The sequence below is a fragment of the Anarrhichthys ocellatus genome, unplaced genomic scaffold (assembly GCF_004355925.1).
Source record: "Anarrhichthys ocellatus isolate YVR2014 unplaced genomic scaffold, GSC_Weel_1.0 scaffold10, whole genome shotgun sequence".
In the NCBI taxonomy this organism is placed as follows: domain Eukaryota; kingdom Metazoa; phylum Chordata; class Actinopteri; order Perciformes; family Anarhichadidae; genus Anarrhichthys; species Anarrhichthys ocellatus.
Genome location: NW_022280040.1, coordinates 211,274 through 227,107, shown reverse-complemented (window position 1 = coordinate 227,107; position 15,834 = coordinate 211,274). Strand labels below are relative to the sequence as shown.

At 42.8% G+C, this 15,834-nt stretch overlaps 1 protein-coding gene and 1 long non-coding RNA gene across 2 annotated transcripts in view; one reads left to right on the top strand and one right to left on the bottom strand.

The window, feature by feature from the left end:
* LOC116385220 (uncharacterized) overlaps window positions 1-4,287 on the bottom strand; it is a 65,532-nt gene extending 61,245 nt beyond the window's left edge. The window contains exon 1 of the long non-coding RNA XR_004212853.1: window positions 3,897-4,287. This is a non-coding gene — a long non-coding RNA (uncharacterized LOC116385220). The remainder of the gene's footprint in view (window positions 1-3,896) is intronic.
* On the top strand, window positions 4,073-10,317 carry slc35b3 (solute carrier family 35 member B3). The gene is made up of 10 exons (XM_031850484.1): window positions 4,073-4,334; window positions 5,070-5,306; window positions 5,625-5,746; window positions 5,864-6,018; window positions 7,601-7,708; window positions 7,868-7,965; window positions 8,063-8,155; window positions 8,426-8,537; window positions 8,728-8,797; window positions 9,368-10,317. The coding sequence occupies exons 2-10, from the start codon at window positions 5,091-5,093 to the stop codon at window positions 9,516-9,518; spliced, it is 1,125 nt and encodes a 374-aa protein (XP_031706344.1). The 5' UTR covers window positions 4,073-4,334; window positions 5,070-5,090; the 3' UTR covers window positions 9,519-10,317.
* Window positions 10,318-15,834: the final 5,517 nt, after the last annotated feature.

The following is a 15,834-nucleotide window of genomic DNA, read 5'->3' as shown; positions in this document are numbered from 1 at the left end:
GGGCGTATGAGCAGCAAGCCTAGCAGATCAAAGAAAATAACATGGGAGAGGATATGAGTGCTTTGAGAAGTAATATAGCCGAGATAGCATCTGTTTTCCGTAGCATGCAGGAGGCTTGAGACGAGCCCAGGAAAAAGACAACGGAGACCGGGTGCACTTTAGCCGAGGATAAACCAAACACAAATGGGTTATTAAGAAGCCCTCAATGTAATATCTGGCTGACATTAAAGTGTCTCGTCCTGAACCGGTCCACTGCTGGGGGGGGGGGGGGGGGGTTATGATGCTAATGTTGAATAAATAATATGAGGGATCATTATAAGGGAGTGTTTATAATAAAGAAGAAAAAAACAGTAATGTTATCACCAGGGCCTTGCTGGAGAGTTTACTAAAACCCCAAGAAGTCCTGTTCTGCAACGAAAAGCTCCAAAACAAACATGTTAGATGCCTGTTAATGATTAAAAGTAGGCATTGATAGTATTTCCTGAGTCTCATCTCTACACTGACCAGAATTTAAATAGGTTTTAATGAGGAGGGAAGGGAGGTGATGGCTAAAACCCGTTTATTATGTGCGTTCAGGTCTTATAGCAGCCTTAGTTAATCACACAAAATCATATTTAACCCAGTTTGAACTTTAAAATGTACATCCCTCTCTGCTTATATTTTCATAAAGAGATACTGTGGTTTACGCGGGACAAGTTTAAATTCCACAAATGTTCAAATTCTGAGACAAAAACTCTGTGCAGGACACTCACCCGGTTGTCTTTTTTCATTTCTGAGGTCCGTATAGTATATCAAAACCATTCATGGGTCGCGCTCCCATATGAGCTTCCTGAAGATTGAATAATGTCCTTCCTGATCCGCGCTGCAAGAGGCCATATTGGATCCAGATTTCACTGGTTCAAAAGTCATTTCATTCCCCTTCATTTCTCCCCCTCTCTCCCTCTCCCAGTCTCTCTCTCTCTCTCTCTCTCCGCGTTATTTCTCTGTCTCTCTCAAGCCTTCTCTCTGCCTGCTTTATTTATTGCAGGTCCAGTGGTGTGGTACAAAGCCATTACCCGCGCATATGTACCTTTTTGAATAATCAATAAATAATTATTTTATTATTTAATAGGATCGTATGGGAAAAGGAAATGGGTTTTATTACATAAATCCATCACGTGTGATGAATGGGCACACTTGTAAAGCTGGACGTGGGAGATGGGGAAAAGTGGTTCGGACGGGCCTGCGCCTGCGCCCAACTGCCTCTCTGAGCACTTTCTCCATGCGAGGTTGTAAATATGACATTTTTGTCTCTTTGGGACTGTCAATTGGAGTGCAAAGAGGGACTGGGGGAAGGGGATTGTAAATTCAGAGAGATTAATTAACCTTTTACATTTGCGATTCAGCCCTGCATCTTTTTCTGTATATTGTGACCCCTGTGAGCAGAGGGGTGAGGGACCTGGCCGCAGACGTCCCATTCCAAATGAGTTATTAACAGAATTTTTTGAATAGATGGAAAAATTGTAGCCTGGCCATTTAGTGTCATAAAGGCCGGGTTGGCGAGCAGGCAGGGGCCTCCCAGGGACAGGAGGCAATACCATTACAATCAAATCTGAGATGGAAGAGGGATTGAGCTGTCCATTCTGAATTTTTATATTGTCAGAGGGGCCGGGGAGGAAATAATGCCATCCTGGAGTGTATTAACCTCTGGCTGGGGAAAGAGGACAGGGGTGGGGAGGGAGGGCAGAGGGAGGGATTTTAGATTGGACAACAGGGAGAAAGGAAAGCTAGAAGAGGGAGGAGAGGAATGAAGGTGCCAGAAGAGAGTTCCGTGCCTTATGCTGGGGAAGCAAAAGAGGGAGAGACAGCGATATGAGATGGGCGAGAGACAGAGCTAGAACAGAAGTGGGGAAAGTAGGCAATAATGCCATAAGGATTTAGAGAGAAAGTAGTGTTGGGGGAGAAAAAAAGCATATATGGACATGACTGCCAGGGGGAGATAGGAAGAGAGTTGATGGGAAAGTAAAGGGAAGTCTGGAAGGAACTAGGGAAAGACATGGAGGGAGGAGAGGAAGGAGGCAAGGTGGAGAAGTTGTAGGGAGTGATGGAATTTGGACAACAGAAAATCGTTATGAGCTACAAAGCTGCTCTAGAGTGTACAACTAGTCACAATGTTAAGATGATACATGAACACCGTAATCATCATATTATGCTGATGTCCAATGCAACTTCTTTACACTTCCTTTCATTTCATTACTAACAGGCAGGTTTGGCTGTGGCTTCACACAAAGGCACTTTAAGTTTCAGACAAAGTTTAAAATACTACACTACAAGTTAAAGTCCTGCATTCAAAATGGAGTGAAAGTACAGTCATGTTCACTGCAAAATGTACTTAAAGTATCAAACATAAAAGCAGAATGGCCAAAGGTGTCATATTTTAAATGGAATTGACACGAGAGGGTGGAGTACAACCGAATGCTGAATAAGACATTTTTAGGCAACCAAAAAGGTTATATTTAACTTTCATGAAGTGAAAACACACTGTGAAAGGCTTAAAGCAAGAAGCATGACGAAAACACGGACAACTACCAGACCAGACAACGTCCTGGAAGCCGCCTGTCAATCACAAGGTTAGCCACGCCCTAAAGCATACCCTGTATTATCATCTATTGTACTCTAAATGGGACCAAAAGTTACTAAATCAACATCATGCTGTATTCAAGAAGACTTGACACTAGTGATTGAGACAATAAACTCATGTTTACAATGTTTAAATCAAGTGAGAATCATTTTATCATAGACTTCTATACAATCAGACCAGAGGAGACGCCCCCTGATGGCCATTTGATAGAATGCAAGTTTAAGGCGCTTACCAATTGGCCTCACTTTTCAGACCTGATTCCGATATCTGAACTTGCATAGCCGCCGATACAGAGTACTGATCCAATACCGGTGCCTTTAAAAACAAAGTCAAACAAGTCATAATTCCCTCTCTAATATATTTTTTATATTGCTATGAAAACATATCCTTCAAACAACTGGATTTACTCAAATTTCTCGCCAACAACCAAATTGTACAAGATTGCATTTCAGCACGTCATGATAACTTTATAATTTACCTTCCCCAATACTCATTTTTACTCCATGAACCTTGAACGTATCATAATGTAACTCAATAGAACCTCTGTTAACAGCTGTTAGCTGTCCCAAGCGAGACTGTGCTGCTAATGTTCTCCAACAACTCCACATGTCACAAGCAATAGCCCATCAACACCACTGAAGGCTAATCTAATTTGTATGTATATTGGTTGCAAATATCGGTTTGGTCTCCTTGATTACTAATAATTGGTATCAGCCCTGAAAAATACACATCAGTCACTGCTGATAACTTACTGAATATGTCTGCAGCAATTCAATGTTGTGGCTGGTCTAGAAGGATCTTATTTTATATAATACATTTTGAAAGTTAAACTTATGACATATCTATTTAGTCTAAATCCTAATGTGCTAACGTTGACAATGGTACTTCCATAAAAAAGTATGAATTTTCCTTTTTAAATGCGTTTGAATAAAAGTTTAAAGTAACATAATGTTGAAATAATTAAAGTACAAGTGACTCAAAGTCGTAGAAGTACAGTATTTGAGTAAAGGCACTAGTTACTTTCTACCATTGGGGGTTTCCCTCAGGCTTCTGATTTAGAGTTCACGTCATCAATTTGACTGTCGAATAAATGGGCATTATTTTTATTTATTTTAGGAGAAATAGGATATCATCCATAAATTGATACTATCCAAAACAATATATGTGCAGGAGAGAAAAACATGCGTTACGAGGAGTATCAAGGGAGGGAACTGTGTTGCTAATCTGGACAAACTAGTAAAACGTGCACGTGTACGACTGGAGGCAGCGAGCTCACCTTGCAAATCTGATGGATCCTTCTAAACAGGCAACACGTGCAGCGTCTGACTTTCAACTAAAACCATGCACTTTTCCGCTGTTGGTGGCGCAGGCTAATAAAATTTTACAGATTTAAGACTGAATTTAATGCTGGACCGATGATGTGTTGTGATATCACCTGCGACAGGGTAGAGCTACGTAGCCCTATAGCGTCACAGGTCAGAGCGGAGCGGAAGTTGTTGGCTGCTCCTGCTCCTGCAGCCGAAACAGTCCGCTTTTAGCAGGCTAACACGCATCCCAACGTGTCCTGGCTCTTTGTCACTGGAAAAGAAAAATATGGAAACGCTCGAAATGTGCGAAAGAAGAAGACGACACGTCCAGGGAAATGATTGTCACCGGCACCGCCTCTGAAGAAGCGGATAAGCTAGCGTAAAGAAACCCGGAAGTGTTGTTGAAGGTAACAAGCCTGCTACCGTAGTTTGCCTGTAATGTTGAGAAATCAGCGCCGGGAATGAAATAAATCGCCTCATAAAATGACTGTGGTTGTGAGGATTACCACTCGTCTGTGGATGCCTAATCTGTGCTAACTAGTCAAAGGAAAACTTCCACTTAAATCGTTAGCAACCGGCTACTTCATGTAGCCCAGCTAACGTTACCGGCTATCATACTTTTTCTAAACACATGCTGTATGTATCCAATTTCTATATCACACTGCAAATCTACAACTAGGCGGGTGTTGAGTTGAATGTGATGCGGTGGTTTGGGGTCTTCATAAGTGTAGGCTGTGTTTAGTAACGTTATAACAAAAAGATCAGCAGAAAAACATTTACATGTTTTAGAATGAAAATCAGCATATCATGTTATATGTGCTTAAGTAAAAGGCTTTTAATGGATACATGACGTGTAATAACTGGTGTGATGCAGCAGCAGTTTGAGCATGAATGCTAGTGGGTGCTCAAAAGATGTGTTAAAGCCTGCTCAAAGTGTTTTATAGTGTTCCCAGTGTCACAGAGCCTGTCTGGATCACTGAATGTTCACTCCTTTGCATAACATGATCCACAACAGCCATTCAAATAACACAGGAAGTGACATCACCTGTACATCTAATTCTGGCACGATTCCTTTGGTGCAACAAGTTGATCTGGAGTTACTTCATACAACACTTTCACTATCTCTCTATATGTTCCCGCAGCTCCCAGCAGCCACGGACACAATGAGTGCCAAATATGGCCTGGTGAGCTACAACAGTTCCCGGAAGCACATTTCGATCTCCATCCCGTCGTCCACGGAGGTGATGTCGCCCCACATCAAGTCTGTGGAGGAGCTGAGGGTCCTGGGAATCAACCTGAGCAGCTTCAGTCCCCCCACGCAGTTCATGATCTGTGTGGCCGGAGTCTTCGTCTTTTACCTCATCTATGGATACCTGCAGGTAACACGGGGAGAAAGGCCATCTGAGCACACAAGCATATGACTGTTACAGTGGAAGAATAGGGCTGTGGTGGAGGCTCTGTGTGTCTATTTGCATGTACAGATGCAAAAGACGGGCATATTTAGTCTCACCAAAGTGTGTTTACGTGTACTGTTTTATTAGATGTCACTGTCTCTATAATTGGAAAATGACAATGCCGTTACTGATTGCACATAAGACAACCCATGTGACAAATAAATACAGTTTGCGTTCCAAGAGATGGGCTTCAGAAAACTACCGGTACCTGCTTTGTGATTGTTTATTTGGCCCTCCATCCAGGAGTTGATATTTTCCGTGGAAGGATTCAAGCCTTTTGGTTGGTACCTCACTCTGGTCCAGTTCGGCTTCTACTCCATGTTTGGACTCGTGGAGCTTCAGCTCACGCAGGACAAACGCAGAAGGTGAATGAAAGACTCTACTCACTATAATTCACATTAAATCTTTAGTTTAGATGTTTTTGTTAAACCGACACATCTGTTTTAAAAATCTGTCTCTCAACTACTTTATATATCTTCCAGGATACCGGGGAAGACCTATATGATCATAGCATTTCTAACAGTGGGCACTATGGGCCTGTCCAACACCTCCCTAGGCTACTTGAACTACCCTACACAGGTCATCTTTAAATGCTGTAAACTCATCCCTGTCATGATCGGAGGAGTGTTTATACAAGGTAAGCTGATTCTACTGTATCTGTATTTATACACAGACGTTACAGATGCAGCTATATGTTTACTTGTGCTGGTGGTTTTTGCTTTTTTCTAGACAATATTTAGCTCCTTCACAATATGTGATTGATATGTAGGGCTCTGTAGCTGTGGATGTGGCTCTAAACCTCTTTAATCCTCTCTATGAAATTATTTGATCTGCTCTTAAATTCTGGGGTTTGAAGTTCTCTGTTATATTTGTTGTTTAAACGAGGCTTGTCGATCAGAGCGTTAACGCTGAGTTGGCTTTGTCGAACAGCTTAAACCTGAATTAACAGTTTAAATTAACTGAAGTTCAGGTCCAGGTTTCCTGCTTTCTGTCAGACCGAGATTTTTAATTGTGATCAGTTGGCAAACACACCAATTAGTATTTTTTTTTCCATCATTAATACAAACTCTTAAACTCTAAATGTGAATTCATCGCAAATTTGTAAAGTCGCAAAGATGACGATTGGACTGTTGTTCAAAAACATCAGAAATTTGATTTTTCTCTCTGAACTAAAAAAAAAATCTGTAAAGTAAACATTGTATTCACACGATAGAGGAATGTCTGAATATAAAGGTGACATTATTACTTAGAGAGAAAAAAAATACACGTTTTCTTTATTGAACTTTACTAACAATTCAAACATAGTCATCAGTCAGGAGAGGGAACATTGTACGCCTCATTTCAGTCATCTCACACGTTTCCTTTGAAGGGATGACCACCTTTCAACGTTGGGTACCTCCTTTTTCATCCACGTGTGTTTTCGGTTGTCAGAGCCCAGTCGGCTGCACTACTTCTGTCCGTCCTTTCATCCTCACACCGGCCCACTCAAGGTTCTGCATCCTCAACGTCAGACAGGTTTTGCGTATTTTTTTATATTTTTTTTGCCTTCTTGCGTCTCCCTGGGTGGATAGATGTGAGGACCAGGGTCCCTCAAGGGGTCGAGTGGAAAACAGAATTTATTCACTTAGAATGCAAAGAGGAAAGAAAGTGGGAGCGAGGGGATGGATGAAGGGAGGGGTGTGGGGTTGCATCTGATGTGAGGCCCTTCAAAGGGGAGTCAGGGAATCAAAGCCGACCACGGTCGACCTGATGCTGCGTCCCCTTGTCAACCTCAAGGCATCTATCCGTCAAACAGTTTTTTGGAAGACTCCTTCATCCTGTTGTTTTTTTGTCCAAACTTTTGCTTTTTTTTTAGTGTATTGTTACAGGCACCGCCTCAGCTCCAACTTCCAATTGTCAAGAATACCCAATGTAAAAACTTTAAGTTACTTTTTTTTTTTATCCAGTGTCCAATGTCAACTTCTTTTATTTTGAAAAGAGGTCGGTCATCTTTTGAAGATTCCTTTGCAAGCCAAGCTCAAGGCGATGTCTCAGATTGGTGTCTCCGTGTTTGTGACGTTGTTAAAAAAAAAAAAATAAAAAAGCTTCTGGAAGTTTTACCGCTTAATCTCTAAAACTTCTTCCTTGTTTTCCCAAAATGTGATTTAGGAGATTTTCAGAAGTCGAGGTTTCTTATTCGCAGTTCAGAATTTGACGTGCAAAATGGTTTTGTGTTCCAGGTAAACGCTATAATGTGGCTGATGTGTCTGCTGCTCTCTGCATGAGTCTGGGGCTCATATGGTTCACGTTGGCAGACAGCAAAGTGGCCCCCAGCTTCAACGCCACAGGTAACTAACGTCTTTGTCTGCTCTAAAAGATACGCGTGGCATAAGAAGTGTGGAGTAGCTCATCTCTGTAACTTACGCTAAAATACATAACGCGCTTGTGTGTTTCGGATATCCGTGCTCTTAGTTTTGTGTGTTTTAATGCGCGTTTGTGGAACACAGGTGTTCTCCTCATCTCCCTGGCACTGTGTGCAGACGCCGCCATCGGAAACGTGCAGGAGAAAGCCATGAAACTCCACAACGGCTCCAACTCTGAAATGGTACCCTGCTTTACATAAGAATGTACATAAGTCTGTCTGAAATGTGGTAACTGTTGTTATTCTGTGTGTGTGATGTCACATGCGGTTGCGTTGACAGGTGCTGTACTCGTACTCCATCGGCTTTGTCTACATCCTGACGGGCCTGCTCTGTGTAGGTGGACTCGGTCCAGCGGCGGCATTCTGCTCAGAAGTGAGTATAGCTCAAGACAATAGGACTACATGCGTTATGTTGCAGACGCGTTGCCAACGTCAAATCTTCTCTTTAAGATACGCAGATTATTCACTTCTTATTTATAGTATATTAATCTTGTGCCTTCTTGGCAGCTGCTTTTTTTTAAATTTAGGCCGTTTATACTCACGAGACGCTTTCTTTGCTTCCTGTAAGTCCCGATGTTATTGCAGCTTTTTAGTTCTGTTTCCATGTCTCAATAGTTATCTGTTCTGCTCTCCTCCCTCGCAGCATCCCGTGAAGACGTACGGTTATGCATTCTTCTTCTCCCTCACGGGTTATTTTGGCATCTCCTTTGTGCTCGCCTTGATCAAGCTCTTTGGCGCCCTGGTTGCAGTCACAGGTCAGAGCCGCAGTTTGTCAAATCTGCTCTAATCTTCATTCTGGGATAATGTGACCAGTAATTGATTTGTAATTTGATCTAAGACAGAGAATTGAGTCATCGTTTATATTTTCAAAAACCACAATCGATATCACATCTGTTGAGCTTTTATTTCTTGTTTGTAATTAAATGTTTTTTTCCTCCTTTGCAGTGACCACCGGGAGAAAGGCCATGACTATCGTACTTTCCTTCATGTTCTTCGCAAAACCTTTCACTTTTCAGTAAGTCCGGTCACCTTTTTGGCTTTGATCAGTTTTCTGCTAGTTTAGAGCAAGTCTACACTGGCCTCTCCCCTTTTGACTACTCAAACTAGAGTGTGCTCCCCCGCCCCTGGTTTTCATGTCCTCAGTCCATTTTCAGAACCTCGCCTGCTCCACCGCTCTTTTTCTCCTTGTTCTTCACTCCCGCTCGCCCTCCAACTCCTCTGTGCTGTCAAAGGGGTCTCGTTCTCTGCTCTACCTCTCCTGCTCTTTTGTCTGTTGTAACTTTCTACACACACACACACACACTACACACAAAAGAAGTTGTGCATCTTTTGCCAACTTCATTCTCCCTCCAGCTGGTGTGTGCCCTCCAATGCTGGACTCACAGTCCCCTTTCACTGCAGCAGTTTACACTTTTTAAACCAAAATACTTTATTATCAGTATCTGCCTCTCCATAGCTTGTTGAACTCTGCTCTACTTCACACTGTATATCCAGTTGTTGTATTAGCTTTAATTAGCATCTGCTGATGTTCGCACATGGCGGTCCTTTTAAAAAATGTCTCACCTTTCCATGTCTCCCTCGTCAGGTACATCTGGGGCGGCCTTCTGGTGCTCTTCGGCATCTTCTTGAATGTTTACAGTAAAAACAGAGAGAAGATGAATCTCCCCTCCATCAACGACCTTCGGGGCTGGCTGCTGACTGGAAAGAAAGTCCGATTTCTCTCCCAAAACGTATAGGAGGCACCCACGGGCGTAGCGGAGGTCCTGCGCTGGCAGACCGTCTTGTCTGTACAGATGTAGAGTTGGCCCGCCCGTCTCAGCGTGCAGAAGCACGCGTCTGAGCAGGCGAGCCACATCAACATTGAGCCAAGGATGGGAATACAAGGTGTGGCCAGCAATCAGCCTGGAAAAACTGCTGACACACAATTAAACTAGGCCGGGTGACTGAGCCGCTGTATCTCATCTCTATGTACCACTACACCACTGGTGTAGAACCGCCTGAAACTACTCAAACTCTCTGCAGCAAACTGAAGGAACGGGCTATTTTTGTAACAAGGGGATCAATGCTAGTGGGCTCTGTTTAAAGCAATGCTTCAGAGCCCCCCGCACACAAACATTCCCAACATGGAGGACGACACTGAGGACTTTTCTAGAGGGAAGCCGGCGCCTTAGTTAACCAAATGGCAGAGTTTTGCACTGGAAACGACTTCTTCATGTAAATGAGTGGTTTGAGGAATGTTGGAAGGAAAGAATGCAGAGCGACATGCTGTCCTGTCATGACTGAAGTGAAAGTGACATATTGATTAATAAAAAGGCATATTTGCCCCCCCCCCATGTTTTCATAGTTTATCGGTAATTTATATCTGGTTGTTCCCTTAATTCGTGAAAAATGTGTGATCATGTGGTTACATTTTGGGGAATATGGAGACATTTGCTCCAGTGTACATCAAAGAAATTGCCCTAATTTGCTAGCCATGTGTTTGGGTGAAAGGGTACTACTCTTTTTTTCACATTAAAAATAAAAAAACTGAAACAATTCTCTCAAAGTCCAGTGTTTTTATAAATATATATATATATATGTGTGTGTGTGTTCCTCAGTTGCACAGCTTCAGAGAAGAGTTGAAATGTTGCCAAACTGTTTGTGTGTGTGTTTATCCATCCAGTGGCCTTGGGCATGTTTGATTAGGAGTCCTGAAAAAAGATAGCACTGCTAGACAGAAAATAAACAGCAGTCTTCACTGTGCCGAGGCTGTCCTATTCATTTGGATCCATCCTGTGTGTGTGTGTGTGTCATCCACCTGAATGCCAGTCTCCATTCACTCTAACTGATGATGTGATGAAGCTCACACCTGGTTCTTCAGCAGCACGGTTTCCTCTGTTGGGCCATTCATGGATATTTTGTTGTTTATAGATTATTTTAGGAGATATTTCCTCAATGACGCGTTTACATTATCATGTAGCAGGTGATTGCACCGATTTTATTATTATTTTTTTAATCAGACACCACCTTCACTGAATCCCTGCTATTTGCTTTTAGTATGTCACTGCATCTTTTTGAATCAAAAAGAAAATGTAATCCAGATGATCACGGCCCAGTAGATGTGTTCGTGTCCACTGACTGTTTTTCGCATTGTATTGTAAAAATAATAATTTTGATCTAATAATCTAAAACACATCCAGAATAAATGAATGAGTCTAAATATCCACAAAATATGATTAAATTCCTCTCTTGAGATTAACGAGTTGTAAACTGCCCTGCAAAGTCATTCGAGCAACCATCCTCATCCTGGACCCAGAATCCTCTCTGCCAAAGTGCCCTGCAGCGCTGATGTTCTGTCTGCTGACCATACATTTTGACCTCTCAATAGAAAACACACAGGTGAGAAGAGAATTTCCTTACAGAGGTCAATAAACTGTTATAACACATCAATTAACATGTCCAGTGCTGAAAATCGTACTTTGTTTAATCGGTAGCAAACCCAAAAGGCCCAATCAAGGAGGTGTTTAGGTAGGCTTGGAATAATTTGGAAATGTTTGAGAAGTCTTTTGTCCTTGCTGATCGCTTTATGTGTGTGTGTTGGTGTCACTGCCATCGCATGGTGTGAAATGAAAGAGACTTGCCAGCTCCGCAGGAGGCGGCTGAGTGTGGCTCTCTCTGTGATCCTAATAGAGGCCCAGATATTACAGTTTCACTTCCAGGCGGGAAACCTAACGCTGGGCCAATTAGTAATTTGGTATTTCATAAAATTTGGCAGCTTGTGTCTGATGACAAACTGACTGAGATCTTCTCTCCTCCAGGGAACCTTTGGCAGTACAGCATTACACACACACACACAGAGAACTGTTAAGTTTGTCTTCCAAAGAAAGCAAAGTGGCGAGTGTTGAACATACTGGGAGAACGTAATGAAAAACAGAAGATGACTTTGGCTGCATTGTGGTGTGGCTGCAGATTGTGGTTTCACACAAGCATGAAATGTTGAAAAGACGTTCTTCAAGAGGCCTTTTATTTATTTATTTATTTATAATGACGCACAGCGCCGAGCTTAGCCGCTGTTTTTATGTGATTGATGAAGAGTGAAACAGTCCATTAGAGATTGAGAGGTCATGTTGCAGCGTTAAAACATTACTTTGCCATTATATACACCTTTGATGTGCGGCGTGCGGTACTGCTTCATCGCCGTGGGAACCGCTGTTCTCTTCGAGCTCCCTGAAAGGTCATTATGGGATGGGAAAGCCCAGTTGACCCAAGGCAAAGTACATCATTTGTCTTTTAGCACCAGGAGAACACACCTAACAAAGCAGGCTGACCCCTGTTAGTACGCTGAGGATTTGGGCCATTTTTCAAAGCCACGTAGGAGTTTGCTATCCACTGAAGTCGGCTGTTTTTTTTTATTGTTTTGGACAAACATTTTTATATTTTTTATATAATCATATGTGACTTAAGGTGTCTTTAGTAAGGTGATGAAATATGAAATGTGTGGAATTGTTTCCATGTATGATTAAGTGACATCCTGTAACAAGATAGGCCTTCAGGTGTACTCTTTTGTCTCCAACCCCCGAATCTCCATCACAGACACACACACACACACACACACACACACACACACACATGGTAACCTAGGCCACCCAACCTCTGCTCTCACACGGCCGCGGCCCAACCTAATAAATAATGTGAGGTGTCCAGAGCTCATCATCCCAGCAAATGGGCTGCTATATAATATGCGGTCCACTTCAGATAGGTTGCTGTATAATATGTGGCCCGGCCTCGGATACCCACAGCAGGGAGGGCTGGCAGCCCATTCATTATGGGCGCAATCAGTTCAGTCGGGGCCAGGAAGGTGGCGAGGTGAGGGATACACAGTAGTTCTCACAGAGACATGTACGCACACGCACACACATACACAATCCCTGTCGTCCTTGGTGCACACACAAACAAATACTGAGAGAGTATAGATTCATGTGAAACTTGAATGGAGTCAGTTGTATGTTTAAATGTCATTTTCACCACTTGAATGATTTGATATTCACCGATATTTGCTCAAGAAAGCAAATATGCATATTTCCCAAAATGTTAAACCATTAAAAGAACTATGACAGTATTGCCACATGTACAACACTCATCCTTCCTTTCTTCCATCTTCCTCTGTCCATTTCCCACACACATGAATTCTCTCTTTCTATCCTTACTTTTGATCTCCTTCCCTCATTCCATCTCTCCTCCTTTCCTTTCCTTCCTCCCCTCTCCACATCAGCCTCCCCACCTCTTCCTCCTCCTCTTACCTCAGACTCATTACACCCCACCCACCCGTACCCGAGCCTCTGCGAGGAGCTCTCCTCATATAATATGATGGCCATCTGCTCGGCTGAGCCGCGCTCTCCAAAAGCCCCGCGGCTGGATGTTTATCTGTCGTCCCCCTCTCAGGCTCCTTTAAGGATGCAAAACATATCAGCAATCATCGCCGCCACAATTAGCACAGGTGCTGCTGAGCTGTAAAGTGATCAGGAGAAATGGGAGGAAACGTAATTGAAGTGGATTAGAGCGGAGAGGAGGGAGGGGGGGGGAAAAAATGAAATCAAAATTCTGGAGGCTTGGACAGCGGCCCCTTTCTATACTGCTGTTTAAAAATCCACTGTGCTGTGATTAAAACTGGTGCAGAGCGGTGGTGGGAGTCCCGGCAAGGAGTTTAAGTTTTTAACAGCTGTCTAGTGTGTTCTGGAGTTTTTCTACCGCACTGTTTCCATGAACATGTATGAACAAGATCAGGGATTTCTATGCATGTACTGCATGCATGTTTCAGTTTTACCTGAGGAGCTTGTACAGCAGTGTGTGTGTGTGTGTGTGTGTGTGTGTGTGTGTGTACACATGACAAACCAAATCTTGCATTCAGCTTGTCAGCATCCTCTGACAACATGGCAGCGAATATTTGTTTTTGTGCACTCTAACGTATACAGATACTGTAGAGACACACACGCACACCCTCACTGACACCATTTGGTAGCTCAAGCAGGGCCGAAATATTCCGCAGCAGTCACTCATGAAGAGAAATTCTTAATAATAAATATCTAGCCAATAATGAATGTGCTGCTGGCTGCAGTTGTCTTGAGGGCATAATATCTAATTTCCTCCCAATGTTTCATATCCTTCTCCTGCGTGTCGACACAGTCCATCATTACACCCCAATGCAGGTTCCTATCACTTTTATTTATTTTTCAAATCAATATATAAATCAAAGCCTGGACAGATGAGATCCAATAAATTACAGAGTGCCGGACAAATGCGGAATGTTAACAGTGTGCCAGGAGAGGAGATTCCCATGGGTGCTGCCTGGTCTGCGCTGTGTGCTAGAAGGAAAATCTACTAAATGTCATATTAAATCACAGGTAACTTGGATATTACTCAGTGCTGTTTTTAATACAAGTGGAGAAACTCATCCAAGGCCTTATCTGAATAACCTTTGTGGATTGCATGTACCTTCACTGGTGGTCTCTACATCTTATTGTGTCTTATTTTGTAAAATAAAAAAAATCAAGGGTGAGACAAGGAGGTCAGTGATTTCCATCTTGGTAGTGACAGAAAACCTAGCCATAAAACAGCATTTGAAATTCCTGGTAGGGATGGACCCCATTTTGCATCCATCCCCACCAGGCAAGTTGCACTGGGGGATGCAAAATATAAAGCAGCGGAGCCCTAATCTTCTGTGCACCAGCCACAGTGTGCGAGTCGCCCCTTCTACTCCAAGCTCAGCCACATGGAAAAATGGGAGGGTTAGTGGAAGACGGGTAAGACACGCGGGCAAGAGGATAAAGGACCAGGTGAAATAGAGCATATAGAGAACAAGGGAGGAGGGTCGGCAGCCTGGTAAACCTGCAGCTGCCATATTGAATCCTGACTGCGGACTCACAGAGGTGCAGGGGGCTAACCAGTCAGCTCGGGCACAGTCCCATAACATGAAGGGCGGGCTCAGAGGGCTCACACACACACACACACACAGAGCTATACCTGAGCATGGCAATCATCGCTATCAGCAGGGAATATGCTACCATCAGGCCCCATAACATCAGAGTACACCTTGGCGCTGACACCACATGACATGCATATGTGCGGAGGCAGCGTGAGGCGATGCCAGGCCGGGCAGCAGCAGGGGTTTGAAGGAGATTCCCATTGACAGTGGTCCGGTGGGGGGGGGGAGGACACCTCCACTGAAAAGTGAACCAGCAGGCCTTCTTCACCGCATGGTAGCAGCACAAAGACAGAAGCAGAGCCACATGGGTACTGAGAGAAAAAGGTTTCTGTCAGCTAGTGTGTGAGTAGCTGGCATGCTGCATGGTACAAAATGATAACAAGAGTGAAAATAGGGATCTATATGCACAATGGAACACTTAATGCTTTAATATGAAAATATTATATAATATAAAAGTCACATTTAGCCAGGAGCATAGACTCTATGTTAGGGCTGCAACTATTTATTTCTATCATCGATTCATCCTCTGTTTGGTTTTTTTCTCAATCAATTAATCCTTCGGTGTCAGAAAAGAGTGAAATATGACATATGACCAACACAATTTTATAAGCCCCAGGCGACATCCTCAAATTGCTTGTTTTTGCTGATCAACAGTCCAAAACCCAAATATAGTCAACGCTTAACGGCAGCACATCCCCATCACTGATAAGCTGGAATTTTGGTATTTTTGTTTGAAAAATGATTTAGACAATTTATAGATAATGAAAATAGATGATCGACTTAGCCCAAATTGATGATTTTATGGGCTTATTATAGTCCTACGATAGCCATAGAAACCATATATATATATATATATTTCTTTTTTTTTTGTCAGAGCATTTGATTTATTGATTGATGTTGGGATTCAAAGACAACAACTACAACATAAATGTTTTTGAATAACTTCTCTGAAAGCAGCATTTTGTATGGGTTGAGGATTAAAGACATGTCGACAATAAAAACGCATACTTTCAAATATAATAGCTTAATGATCTCCATATTTTTCAACAGAACTTATATCTTTATTTAGAGAGGTCAGGGTCAGCGGCAAA

What these genes read in the sequence shown, in the direction of transcription:
- slc35b3 (XM_031850484.1), top strand. Translation starts at nt 5,091, where the DNA reads ATGAGTGCCAAATATGGCCTGGTGAGCTACAACAGTTCCCGGAAGCAC. An exon ending in TCATCTATGGATACCTGCAG is followed by an intron (nt 5,307 to 5,624) that starts GTAACACGGGGA and finishes CCCTCCATCCAG; the next exon opens with GAGTTGATATTTTCCGTGGA. An exon ending in GCAAAACCTTTCACTTTTCA is followed by an intron (nt 8,798 to 9,367) that starts GTAAGTCCGGTC and finishes CTCCCTCGTCAG; the next exon opens with GTACATCTGGGGCGGCCTTC.